Source organism: Plecotus auritus (genome assembly GCF_963455305.1).
Source record: "Plecotus auritus genome assembly, chromosome: 3".
NCBI classification, from domain to species: Eukaryota; Metazoa; Chordata; class Mammalia; order Chiroptera; family Vespertilionidae; genus Plecotus; species Plecotus auritus.
In genome coordinates, this window is record NC_137772.1 from 106,559,230 (window position 1) to 106,574,124 (window position 14,895).

The 14,895-nt window shown below is 33.8% G+C and overlaps 1 protein-coding gene across 9 annotated transcripts in view; it reads left to right on the forward strand.

Moving 5' to 3' along the window:
* NBEA (neurobeachin) overlaps positions 1-14,895 on the forward strand; it is a 954,039-nt gene that overhangs the window by 836,255 nt on the left and 102,889 nt on the right. For all 9 annotated transcript variants that reach the window (XM_080658500.1, XM_080658501.1, XM_080658502.1 and 6 more), the window contains 2 exons: positions 2,092-2,232; positions 10,882-11,001. In XM_080658500.1, the coding sequence (XP_080514626.1) occupies positions 2,092-2,232; positions 10,882-11,001 (261 nt within the window). The remainder of the gene's footprint in view (positions 1-2,091; positions 2,233-10,881; positions 11,002-14,895) is intronic.

Genomic DNA, 14,895 nt, shown 5'->3' on the forward strand with positions numbered 1-14,895 from the left:
ATTGTGCAGACATGTTATTCCTGTGAAAAGTCTATTAGCATATTCAAGACAGAAGAAAGTATTTACCATGTTAAATGCTTTGAAAAATATACTCATAATAATATTGAGTTAAAAAAACAGATATCTGCACACCTAAGAAAGTATAAAATATGTAGGCCATTTTAAATGAAAAACTATTTCTGTTACTAAATTATAACAGAACTCACATTATTTCACTATAGAAATTACTTTTTTATAAAAAAAGTAATTATATATTTGTTTTAAATATTATTAATATTTTATGTGACATTTAATGAAATTGCATTGCCTTTGTACATCTGAATAAAAAGATTTGAGGGGTACCAGTGAGATTTAACACAATAAAATTTGATCCTTAGAACATTTAAAAACTACATTTAAACCAAAGTTTTTAAAAGTAAATTATTAAATTGTTTTATCTTTTAAGTCCTAATTAAGTTAAAGAAAAATGAACATAATTTACAGATAATTTTAACATTCAGGATAGAAATCCTTGCTAAGAGTTATTATGGAAATTCTAAGAGATTCTAACTGCTGACAACATTGTTTTGTTTGGATTATTCCCCAAAGACCAAAAGAAAAGCTTACAAGCAATTTATAAATGAATATTTCTCTCTTGTGGAGCATTATTTGTTCCATTGAGACACTAATTTTCTACTACTTCTCTTGTTAAAATTAAGCCTTTGGGGGAACTGCATAATTAACTAGTAATATTAAATTTTGAAATAAAGGAGTTATACATTATACCTAGTATTCATCTATTGTTTTCTCTATAAACATTTATTTTTAGAGTATGCAACCTGAAATAAAATAATGTAGCAATTAGGTATCATAAGAGTGGACTCCATATCCCATTAAACCAAAATTAGACAAAAGCTTAAGCTAAGGCAGTTTGCTATTTGAAATCATGAGGACTCTATGCTAGAAATTTTTAATGATTAGGTATGCTAAGAAATTTGAGACAGTGATCTAATAAAACCATGTTTTGTTGAAAGAAAATTATATATTGTATCCTGAGAATTTTACTGTGTGCTCCACTACAGGCATTAATGTCATAATCAGTACTGCCATGGTACTGATAGAAAAAGGTCTTAGTCACCCTGGCTGGTTTGGCCCAGTGGATGGAGCGTCGGCCTGCGGACTGAAGGGTCCCAGGTTCAATTCCACTCAAGGGCATATGTGGCTGAATCCCTGGTGGGGGTGTGCAGGAGGCAGCCGATCAATGATTCTCTCTAATCATTGATGTTTCTATCTCCCTTCTCCCTTCCCCTCTCTGAAATCAATAAACAAACAAACAAACAAACAAAAAAACCCAAACAAACAACAACAAAAACCAGAAAAGGTCTTAGTGGCCTTACCAAAATGCTTTTCAGGGAATCTGAATTGTCTGAATTATTTCCAACAGTCTTAAGTTTGCAGTTTAACTTAATAAAAAAGATACATGCTTCTTCTGTATAACAGAATGGGACTAGCATTCCAACAAGTTTTCTATATGGGTGGTATTGTCTGTCACACTCTGGGTGACAGGCTAAGACAAAGTTTTCTCTAACCTGGTGAACTGCATCACTTTCTCATTGGATTTCCTATGATCAAGCTAACTCATTGTAGCTTTTAAGTAGGCAGGAAAATACCTTTTGGAGTATTTTTAGCAAGTGTAATGATTTGTAATTAATATCAAAATTCAATTTGGTGCCATGACCTGTTTGGTTCATTGGTTAAAACATTGGCCCAAGGACCAAAGGTTCTTGGGTTTGATTACCAGTTAAGGGTACATATAGCCAATTGGTACAGATTTGATCCCCAGCTCTGGTCAGGGGCATGATTTCAAATAGCAAATTGTCTCTCTCACATCAATGTCTCTCTTTTTCTCTCCTCCTCCCTTGGTCTCTCTCTAGAAATAAATGGAAAAAATATCCTCGAGGAAGGATTAAAAAAAATTAAAGTTGGTAAAAATATAAAATCATTTATTTTTGCTCTATGGATAAAATAAATTAACATACTTTCAGGACAAAGACATATAGAATGTTTAATATGACTGTATTAAACAAAATGTTTCTTTTTATCTTTTTATAGCCAATTGGTGCTTTGAACCCAAAGAGAGCTGTGTTTTATGCAGAGCGTTATGAGACATGGGAAGATGATCAAAGTCCACCCTACCATTATAATACACATTATTCAACAGCAACATCTACCTTATCCTGGCTTGTTCGAATTGTGAGTATCTTCATTACGTTACAATTTGCCTCTAATTCCTCAAAGGTTTTCATGTAAGTAAATTGAATAAAAATAAAATATACTAGTTATTTGTTTTAAACAAAGATTAGAGACCAATGAAATGAGGAATCCCAAACTCTAGCAAAACCTGAAGCCTTTTTTTTTTTTTTTAAATGAGGTGTCTCATTTGCAAAATTGGGTTAAGAAGATACATTATTATGAACCAGTTATAAAGGGACGAAACTTCTGGAGTGCATCTTTAATACCCACTGTTTCCTTTCCCACTGATTGTCACAAACTGACATTCTTCCTTCTTGGGCAACTTTTAAAAACAGTTTCTAAATCTTTTGAAGACTTTGTTTTTACTTTCTCTTTCTTCTAAGATTTAAATATATTCAAGTCTCTTTTATGTAATTAATTGATTGTCTCCTTCTATCCCCCCTCTATAAGACCATAAACACCATTTTCAAAAATGGATTCCTCATCTCCCTAGCAAACCTGATGTGGTTCCTGCTGCATTTTCTATCTAAATAAATGGCACCCAGTTATCCAATTTAGATATTTTCCCCTGCTTTACCATTCCCTTATATCCAATCAGATATCACATCAGATAGGTTCTACCAACTAAATATCTCTGCAATCTATCTTCTTTTCTCTATTAACTCTGGCATTTCTTTAGTGCAGGTTCCCATTATTTTTCATCTAGATTATTGCAAAAACTCTTAACCAATATCTTTGCCTTTAGTATTGCCTTCTTCAGTCTAGTCTATTTAAGAGCAGTTACTGGAATCAGATGATCCGATTTTTATTTTATTTTTTTACCATAAGTAACCCAGGAGTATTCTAATCAAATCTCTAAATCAATGCAATCAATAGTTTTTTTCTCCTTACCAAAATATACTTCAGACCACTTTGGTGCATGAAGCTGATTTGCTATAGAAATACATGCTAAAGTAGTATACATGAAAATGTGCATATATGGCAGTGTATCTTCTATTTTCAAAGATTTTTTTTTGCCCTCAGCCTAAATGACAGTATTCTCTACATATTGAGGAAAAATTGAGCTTACTACAAATACATGATATGACTATATTTTTAGTAACTTGTAAGTCACTGATAAGTGATATACCACAAACAATTTCTGTTAAAAAGAAGTTTGTTGGAATTATGAATCCATTTAATTGAACACAAGTTTTTTATTTTTCATAATCCTAAACCAGCATAAGAAATTTAAGAAGTTTAGATTAACTAGTTTATAAGAAAACAAACCCAGATCTTATTTAAAAGAATAAACTCTGTAATTATAAACTAAAGGAAAACACAAGACTTTTTTTATAGATCAAAGTTGGTTCTCTAAATTGTTAAAAAAAATTCAGCTTAATTATGTGAACTTGTTTTTTTTTTTTACATGAATATTTCAGAGCTAGGAGTTTCTTAAGAAATATGTTTTTACTCTAGCACTTCAAAAGTATAAGAAGTTCTATTTCTTTATTTTCTGTTATTTTGGGGGGAATATGAGATTTATGTAAATGACTTTTACCACTATAAATCAATCAGAACAGAACACCTTTAGTTTATGGGTTGTAATAATTTATTAATAATATCCACACATAGGAAAATACTTCACCCACACAAAAGAAGTAAAGGCTTTTCTGAATTACAGACACAAATATATAGAGATAAATTATGGTTTCTTTACTGCAGTTTCAGCCACATGTTAAAACTAAACACAGAAGCACAAAAATTTGCCAGTTAAGATCTTCAAGATCTGGTGTCCTTTATAGTGGAAATAAAATATATTCTCATTTAATTTAGGCTCACAAATAGGCAAACAAGAAAACAAAATGACTAATAAATTAGATTCTCTGACCACCAGGTGGTCAGGCCATAAAACCAAACTCAACCATTACTGCCATTAGTGGGAAATGACTTATTAAATGTGTATGTTGTAAATGTTATAACAAAATATCAGCAAAGGATGTTAAAAAAAAATAGAGAAAAAGTGTCAGTAAAGTTAAAGTTCTGTTTGCTGTTTAGGATTCACTCTGGAAGCCAAGGAAAAACATACCTGGGCTTAAGGAACCCATGAGATATAATTCCTAAGCTGCACAGTCTATTTGACTTCATCTAGGTAGTGCACGTGTAACTCGAAGAGGGACTTCCAAAACTGTTAGAAAAGGAAATCTTTAGAAAGCATGTAAACCAGAGATATTCAACCTGAGAGGCTTTTTCATATCACCTCCTGTCCCATCAAGGACAATTATTGCTATACTGAACCACTGCCATGGGGGGAGTAAGACACCTCTCTCAAGTATTTTGGAGATTAAAAAAAAAGTCAGGAACCATTTGTGAAAAAACATTATCAAGGAGGGTGTTCTGAGAAATAAATGAGAATATATGTTAAAATATATATATTAAATATTAAAATATCCTATATATGATAGTACTTTGAAATATATAAAGTGAAATTCAGTGTTTATGTGTAATCAAATTAGTATGAAGTCAGATTTATAAGACTTGTGTGAATCCATAAAAGTACTTATTATCAACAGCTTGATTTCAGTTTATACTCTTTTATTCCTGATAAGCTAAACACTTTCTCAAATAAAAAATCATAATTTAACCTAATGGAATACAAATTTAAAATCGTGCAAGGGTATGGCAGAAATGCTATACACATGTATATTCTATACATGCCCTTTTATTACTACCCATAGTTGTGCTAAAGATAGAAATATAATGCAAACCACTTATGTAATTTAAAATTTCTAGTAGCCACATTTAAGAGTAAAAAGAAACAGGTAAAATTAATTTTAATATAGTTGTTAGTTCAATATATCCAAAGTGTTAAAATGTTATAATTTCAATATTTAACCAATAAAAATTATTAATGAGATATTTTACTTCTTTGGTTAAGTCTTTGAAATCCAGAATTTATTTTATATTCATAGTTCAGTTCTAAATAGCTGTAGTTCAAGTACTCAGTAGTTACGTGTGGCTGATGGCTACTGTAGTGGACAGTATAGATCTATAGGATTGCTTTTATGGGGACTCATTTAGCCAACACATCCTGTGTTGTACTATTACAAATAGAAATATCATGGTCTAAGCTTATCAAGTTTTTAACCTAATGGCCCAAGGAACTGTGATTTCCTCACTCCAATCTTAATAGGAGTTTATGAAGTAGAAAATTCATTAAAATCCATGTTACTAAAAATTTGTCCATAAAAACAAAATACAGGTTAAAGTGTCTGTAATACCTTTACCTTTCAAGCATTTTAGGCCCAAAGTCATTAAACACATTGTTAGTTTCAGTCAATATATTTAGTATGACAATGAGAATAATTTAAAATCCTAATTAACTTCATACCACATTACTTTAAATTAAAAATATTATAGACAAACTACCAGTGAAGTCACTTGTCTAAATCATGACTCTGAAAAGATTCCTTTTCTTGCTAGCACCATTGGGCAAATGATGAATAAATTATTTTAGCAGAGTTTGGAGTTTCTTGATATTAAGTAGTATAAAAGGACATATTTTACTTAGAATGTTTTTACTTTATATCTTAACCTGAACATATAGCATATATAGAGGTTATTAAATTTTATTCTCTGGCCTTAATAACCAATGTACCTTCTGAATTCAATATATTCAATTAGTCTATTCAAAACCCATTTGTCAAACATTTAATCATAATTTTTAGGAAATTACATAGATTTTGCAATGAGAGTTAACTTATAAATCAATTGTTTAAAATTTGGGACTTCCTTTATAAATTGTAGGTTGCTTTAAAAGCTTACCCAAGAGTCTGTTTAAACCATAATATATTTTTTATTTTTTAATAAATGTTTTTATTGATTTTAGAGAGAGAGGAAGGGAGGGAGAGAGATAGAAACATCGATGAGAAAGAAACATCAACATCCATCTGCTGTCTCCTGCACTCCCCCTACTAGATCCAGCCTACAACCCGGGCATGTGCCTGACAGGGAATCAAACCTTGACCTCCTGATTCATGAGTCAATGCGCAACCACTGTGCCACACCAGCTGAGCATAAACCATATTATATTTTTAAAAATATATATTTCTAGTGAAAAACATAATAGAAACACTTTTGCAAATGTTGTAATTAAAAACAAAAGATAATGCTACTGAGTTAAATACTGTTGTCATGTTTATCTTGATTACTGATGCTAAATACATTGCATGTTTACTTAGAGAAAGATGAGGAATTCTTAATCAAGAGCATGGTGAATAGGTTAATTAATAGGACTTAGAGATTCTAAGATACTTTTGGGTTCTTTCCAAAGTGATGTGAGAGAATAAACTTCCGAAGTTAAACAAAGCACAGTGGAAATAATGGTTCCTCCATTTCCCAGAATGTGATCTTGAACTTTCTCAAACATAAAACAGGAATAATTATTCCTACTCTTAAGGATAATAGTGAGGATTGAGTTAACTGAGATACTATAGTGCCAAACACAGAAAGGTGCTCAGTAACTCTTAGTTCCCTTCCTTTTAGTATTTATTATGTTTCATACCAATTCAAAATATACATCTTTTTGCCCTAACCATTTTGGCTCAGTGGATAGAGCACTGGCCTGTGGACTGAAGGGTCCCAGGTTCAATTCAGGTCAAGGATACATACCTTGGTTTCAGGCTCCATCCCCAACCCTGATCAGGGCACGTGTGGAAGGCAACCAATCAATGCATCTCTCTCACATTAATGTTTCTCTCTCTCTTGTCTCTCCTCCTCCCTTCTACTCTCTCTAAAAGTCAATGGAAAAATATCCTGGGATGAGGAATAATAAAATATATAGATATATACATATTTTCTTTGATATAGTTATATCCCAAACACTACCTATTACCCATAAATGGGCTTTGTTTAAAATAAAATGAAGTTAAGGAAAGAAGAAAAGAACAAGGGGAGAGGGACTTAAGAAAAGATTCTTATGAGATGACTGAGCAAAAATCTAAGTGAAAAGAATATACAAGTTGGCTAAACAGAAGAGGAGCAGAGAACAGAATAAAATTGCTCAGGATGGAATTATGGTCTGTAACCATTGAAAGGCAGGAAAGTTGTTAGTGTCTTTGCAGGTGATTAAAGGTTATAATAGAATTCAGTAGGACAGGTACTTACCAGTATAAAAAAGGTTAATTTTATTTTGCAGCACTGAAAAAGGTTTGGAAGATATGAAGTGACCTTGGGGTGAATGTAATTAGGAGAAGGAAGTCTGCCATTAGCCATTGATATTACAGGATTAACCTAAAGTTTTTAAAGCCAAACATGTGCCGATATTTTAATATCTGAAATTTCCATTCAATATTCATTCATTTGTACATTTGATTTTCTAAGCCAAAAGATTTTTTAGTGTAATAACAAAATATCTAGAAAATAGTTCAATCAGCATACGTTAGGCAAAGAAGAAAAAAGTTTCTTAAGCTTAATATAGCATTTGATCCTCTACCTTAGTTAAGCATGAGTCAAATAAAAAAGAAAGGCCTTACAGTGTGCTAGGAAGGTAATAGGGAAACACATGGATAAAGGTTCTCCATGACAATCAGAGCTTGAAAAATCAATACTCACTCTTAAACAAATAGGTTATCAATTTCTATTAGTGTACACTCTACCAGTGTAGCAGCTGGAGGCCTTTAGGAATAATGAGAATGATATGTCATGTAGTCTGTGACCCTAAAACAGCTGTTAATCAAATCTTCTTAAAAGCTACTTAAAACAATGAAACATGGAATTCTTTAGTGTTCTCTGCTTTTAGGAACCACTAGATTCATAAACTTCAAAACCAAAAATAAAAATAATTCTTCAATTTCTGATTTCTTTTCACTATGCCTATCTGTACTATTCTTGGCAGGTGTTTGTTAAGGGTTAAAAACCAGGAAGGATCATTTAGGTTGTGGTAGGTTGATAATGGTTGATGATAAGAAGTAAGGCTTTACATGTATAAATGGGACTTTGCTCACAATTATTTAACAGGTTATGTCAGTGGTGGAGTGTTGATCCAGGAACCCAGCGATTGCTAGTACTAGTTAGATTCCAGGTCAGGGCATATACTCGAGTTGCAGGCTTGATCCCCAAATAAGGGGCATGCAGGAGGCAGCCGATCAGTAATTCTCTCTCATCATTGATATTTTTATCTCTCCCTCTCCCTTTCTCTCTGAAATCAATAAAAATATATTTTAAAAATATCACTGAAATAAGTCTGACCCCTCTAGACTAATCTCTGTCTATTATTTAAAGAGGAAAAAATAAAAAATAAAAATCAGCATCCTAAAATAACGAAGTGGATTCTCAACATACAACTTTTTGGTTAAACTAGTGATTAAGAGCTAACAAGGAAAACTCTATCTTATTCTTACCCAGCCATACCCCATCTTCCAACACTATCTTTGTTTAGGTGTATTCAACAAACATATATTCGACACTAACTATGAGCCAAGTGTTGTGCTGGGAACTAAGAATTCAAAGATGAGTAAGACCTAAGGAACTAAGAATCCGAGTCTGGAAGAGTTAGGGGCTTAATCACAAGGAACAACAACAGCCTGTAATTATTGGAATCGAGAGTGTAGGTCAGTGGTCGGCAAACTCATTAGTCAACAGAGCGGCAAACCGTGGATGCGGCTCACGAGCCGCAGTTTGCCGACCACTGGCTAGGGAGTAGACATTCTGGGGCTGAGCCCAGCAATGAATACTTGACACAGTACAGAAAGCTGGTAGTCATTTTTATAACCCTGTGTCAGGTAAGATACATCAAGCTTTCTCAATATTATTTAATCTTATTTAATTACCCCCAAGGTATTGTCATTCCAAGTTAATACTGATGAAGGAACCAAGATGCTTAATACAATTACTTGAGATTAAGTAACTTGTCTAAGAGACGTAAATGGTTCCACCAGATTCAAACTTAGATTTGTCACATTTTATTCAATTTACCATTGCTATTTATAGAATTTTAATATTCTCACTTCAATTTAATTTAATGATAAGATACACTGCATTAACTACCTTGTATTTAATAGTGAGTTAAAACTCTAAAAAGCAAATTAATTAGTGAAAGAAATATCATAATTTTTTCCTAAGTTAATTTTGGTGATAGCCATTTGTCTCTTATATCACTTAAAATCTTAAACAGTAATATGGAATTCCAGGATGTATATCTAATTTTTACCCCCTTTACCTATACATTGTTATATCTATCATTCTACATCTTTTCTCTTTCATGATATTTTTCTGTCATTCAATAGTGAACATGAAATATTGATGATAGATTACAAATTTATAAAATTGATGACATCTAACCACACTAAATTATAGGAAGGTACTGAAGAAGATGAATATTTGTAGCTGTTGCCAGACAGCTGGACTTTATGGCTAATATCAATAAGGGGATTTGAAAGGGGCAAAATAATATTTTATGGATATAGAAGAATGAAGAGATTACTAGCATATATTAAAGAAAAACCCTAAATATTTAGGAAAGATTTCTTAGCATTATTGAACCTAGAAGTGACATCATTCATCCTAGACTTGAGTGAAGAATTGAACCATGAAAAAGGAAATATATATTTATCTTCGTTATAGATAGCTAAGAAATCCTTAGTAAGAATGAAAATTATTTAATCCCTTTAAATTTGGAGGCAATAAAGACATCAGCAATAATGCCTCTCTCCCAACACAACTATAGAAAAATCATTAGTTTTAAATACATTAGGACCTTGTGATAAAGTTATTTCTTGGTTTCCAACTATGTAAACATGTTTTGGGTGACAGACACTGTCATTGTAAACATGTCACAGAAAACTAGAAGAACAAATTAAGTAATTTATAGTTTCTCCAAAGAGCTCTGAAAAGATATGGGAGAACTTCAAGCACAAATGTGTATTTTAAAATGATCATGAGATCATAATGTGGTACGAGTATATTAGTCGACTTTGATGGGTAATCCAAGATGGATGTTTCCTACCTAATTCCATATTGCCATGAACAAGTGTCAGGATGATTTTCTTATTGCAGTGTTACTACGTATGACCTTATCTGTGAGGAAGAAAATCTGAGTTGTAAATGGCCAGTAGTGCAAAATCACTTATAAAATCACATAGCACTATAACTCCATCATTTTATAGATCAGAAGGCTGAAGCCCAAGAGGCAAAATGACCTACCAAGGGTGCAGAGTGACGTTGACTGACTAGTTAGGCCCAGACCAGCACCTGCTGATTCCTTGGTGTGGTCATCTTTTCAGGACCCTACACTGTTTGAAGAGGGTTTCAAAGAAAGTCATATTTTGCCCTGGTTGGTGTGGCTCAGTGGGTTGGAGCATCGGCCTGCAAGCTGAAGAGTCTCCAGTTTGATTCCTGGTCAAAGGCACATAGCTGGGTTGCAGTTTGATCCCCGGCCGGCCATGGAAGGATCATGTGCTGGAGGCAACCAATTAATGTTTCTCTCTCTCTCTTCCTCTTACTCCCTTACTTCCACTCTCTCTAAAAAAATCAATGAAAAAATATCCTCAGGTGAGGAATAACAGAAAAAAATAAAGAAGAGAGAGAGTCATATTTTACAAAGGACTGAGGGAAGCTGTGTTCAGAGGGTCAAATTATGTCTTTTGTCTTTTTCATTTTCTTTTTGCTTAGGAACCTTTCACAACCTTCTTCCTCAATGCAAATGATGGAAAATTTGACCATCCAAATCGAACCTTCTCATCAGTTGCAAGGTCTTGGAGAACTAGCCAGAGAGATACTTCTGATGTAAAGGTAGGCTCTTTTATATGTTGACTAGAGGCCTGGTGCATGAAATTCATGCATGGAAGGTGGGAGTGTTCCTCAACCCGGCCTGCACCCTCTCCAATCTGGGACCTCTTGGGGGATGTCCCACAGGATCGGGCCTAAACCGGCAGTCGGACATCCCTCTCACAATCCAGGACCGCTGGCTCCTAACTGCTTGCCTGCCTGCCTGCCTGATTGCCCCTAACCGCTTCTGTCTGCCTGCCTGATTGCCCCCTAACTGCTACCCTGCTGGCCTGATCACCCACAACTGCCCTCCCCTGCTGGCCCAATTGCCCCCAACTGCCCTCCCTTGCCAGCCTGATCGCCCCCAACTGCCCTCCCCTGCCGGCCCAATGACCCACAACTGCCCTCCACTGAGGGCCTGATGGCCCCCAACTGCCCTCCCCTGCTGGCCTGATCAGCCTCCTCCATGTGAGGCGGCGGAGATGATGGGACCAGCCTCCTCCACACTGCGCAAAGCCACAGGACCCCCAGGCCTCACTGTGCAGAGCTGCCGCCGGGCCCCGCCTCCGCTGTGTGTGTGGCCATCTTGTGGTGGCCATCTTGTGATGATGTCGCACAAGGGGGTGACACTGCCTAGGCTTTTATTATATAGGCATATAGGATGTTAATTTAAGTTATACATATGTTGAGCCCTATCCGGGTGGCTCGGTTGGAGTGTCATCCAGTACACCAAAAGTTTGTTGCTGGTTGGATTCCTGGTAAGGGCACATACCTAGGTTGTGGGTTCCATCCCTGGTCCGGGAGTGTACAAGAGGCAACCAGTGGATGTTTTTCTCTCACATCAATGTTTCTCTCTCTCTTTCCCCTTCCCTCCTCCCTTCCCTTTTTTCCTCTCTCTCTCTCTCAAATCAATAAACATATGCTCAGGTAAGGATAAAAAATACTTTAAAAATATGTTGAAATTCTAATTTTTAAATTTAAGTAGGCATATAAGGCATTGTATACTGCAGCTTTGTTTCATCATATTTTTAAATTATGTAGTACATCTATCATAATAGGAAACTAAAGGAAATAATTTTGAGGTTCATAGAAATGATTCAGGATTCTTTTATATTATTCAGTTGAGGTACTTTCATTATTTCAAAAAATTCCTACTAATTTAGATAGAATAATCTGGAGGTGGAAAGAAAAGCCCATAAACTGACTTTCCTGCTGTTAACTCAATTTTTGACCCATTCCATAAAACACAGCAGGAATTGGATTTGTCCTTAATGTGTCATATTGTTATAGCTTGCCCTGCGTTGGGTTTATGTAGCCTGGGGCAATTAATAAAGCATTAATGACAAGACCCATTTAAAATGTAGGCTCTTCTGTACAGCATTAGCTTATACTCGACTGTGTCTGGGGATACTTTCAACAATACACATTAGATTAAACCAACACACACAAGATATCTAGGAATAGCCAGAGAGAAGAGCAATTTTACAGTTTATACTGCTTAACTATTGTTAAATATAAAGATTTATTACTCATTATATGGACTTTTGTTTAAAAAATGGTTATATTCAAAACAATAAAATACATTTGTTCTCTCATTTTTCTCATTCCCTCCTCCTCCCTGATAATAAAATTAAATGACCAGGTTATTGCACTGGTATATGTGTTTCTTATTTTAAGCCCTTTTACTTTAAGGTAGATTTTTCCCCATTACTGTCATCATACGTGATATAAAAATGTTATAATATCTTTCCATTTAGGGTCTTAATCCAACCAAAACAGTGAATTAAAGTCAAAATTGTAATTTTCTTATTTATGCTTATCTATTGCAAACATTTTTAAAAGGCAATTATAGTGTTACTGAACTATAAGAAAAGTAGATGGATACAACTTTTGTTCAGTTCTATTAGTTTGCATAGTGAATGTTAATTTATACCCACAACATATTCACACTTGGAAATAAAATAATTTAACATGTATCCTTACTATGTTAAACTCTTAAGGCCCACATTGTCCTCTTAACAGACTTACAACTTTACTGAGAAATTAAACTCAAAAATCATCATTTAAACTGATTTAAGACTAGTAAAATCAGGGAAAGAGTTTGTTTAATATTTAATAACATTTTGAGAATTAAAAGAAAATGGATAGTCCATAGGATTCTAGAATTTTCAGTGTTCATAAAAAGCATTCAATAAATATGTTATATGGGAGTTAATATTCTTACCTATATTTTAAGACTTCCTATTCTAAGTAAGACTATGTGTATCTTAATTCAGAGTTTTGTAACCATATAGTGGCAAACTCTTTTAACTAAAAATGCCTGTCCACTTCTATTTGATATCCACAGAGAGAGAGAGAGAGAGAGAGAGAGAGAGAGAGAGAGAGAGAGAGAGAGAGAAACTTGGCTTTACAACTTAATTCAAAGATTCACCCTCAAAAGCCCACACATACGTCAGTTAGTCATTCTAATTTATGTATGTAGATAGAATTTTAGGCTTTACTTTCTATCTTGAGCACTTTATTGATGCTTTTGATCACCAAATATCTCATCAAGTTGCATGTCAGTCTCTGATGATCAATGCCCATACTAGACTTTTCCCTCTAAAAGTGCTGGGAGAATTCTTACATGTTCTGAAACTTTTCAGAAACATTTACATTTTGTTAGTATGATCTTTGGCTCCTGGGGTGACATCATCAAAGACAAAGACCAACAGTGCTTTGCTAATATGGGAGGTGTTTTATTTTTTATTCTCAAGTAGTCCATGAATACAAACAGGTAGCATCCCTCCACTCCACGACTTCATTAGTTCATGAGAAGTGCATTTCCCCTCCTCAGCACATCATAGATTGCTGTCATTTTTAGTTTTCTGCTGCCACCCTAAACCTTTTAAAAATGGAAAATCATTTCTTTACAATTATATCACATAGCTGTTTAGTTTTATAGCTTAGGGATAAAAAATAGAAAGCTTAGCAAAAAAAATAGTTAGCAAAACTATTATTACTCTTGGTAACATATTCCTTCCTGCTAAATATGTTATTATTTTAGGGGGAAATATTGTACACTTTAATTAATATATTTAAATATGAATTTAGAAAATCTCAAAGTACCACCAGTATTACAAAAAAATTTTAAACATTCTCTTAATGAGAAACCCAAAATTCTTATGCTGGAAGGAAAAGATTGATATATTTGAACACAAACACACACACACACACACACACACACACCACCAACAATAACCTAAACATAATTGAAATATAGTAATACTAGAGGCCCAGTGCACAAATAATGTATGATAATGCATCTTGAAATATTTCCATGTAGTCCCTTTCTTTTTAAAGGCTGCACAATGCATACAATACAATAATTTATTTTCATAATCTCTTATTGATGGATTGTTTGTCTTTGTAACTCTGATTATTTCTATTAAACACAAAGTTACAGTAAACATTCTTATATAGACATCTTGATGAACTTTGTGTATCCATGTAAAGGATGATTTCTGTTAATGGGACTGGTGGTTCAAAGGCTATATATACATTATTAATTTTGAAAAATATTGCCAGACCGTGGTTCCCAAAGATGATAATTTACTCCACACAACAGTGTGTGGATGTCTCCTTCCCCATGCCCCCATCACTGCTATTATTAATAAACAGCATAACTTTGGCTAACCTGGTAAGTAAAAATGGAGTTGTCTTTGTTTTGGCTTGTATTTTATTAATTATGAGTTAAGTTGTACATTCCTCATATATTTATTCACCTGTAAACTTGCTCACATTTTTTGCCCATTTTCAGTCAAATCATATCTCTTTTTTTTTTATTGATTTGGAAAAGATCCTTGAAATTGCAAAAAGTTGCATTGCAAATATGACTTCTCAGTCTTTCAGTTTTGCTATCTATAATAATAAAAGCAT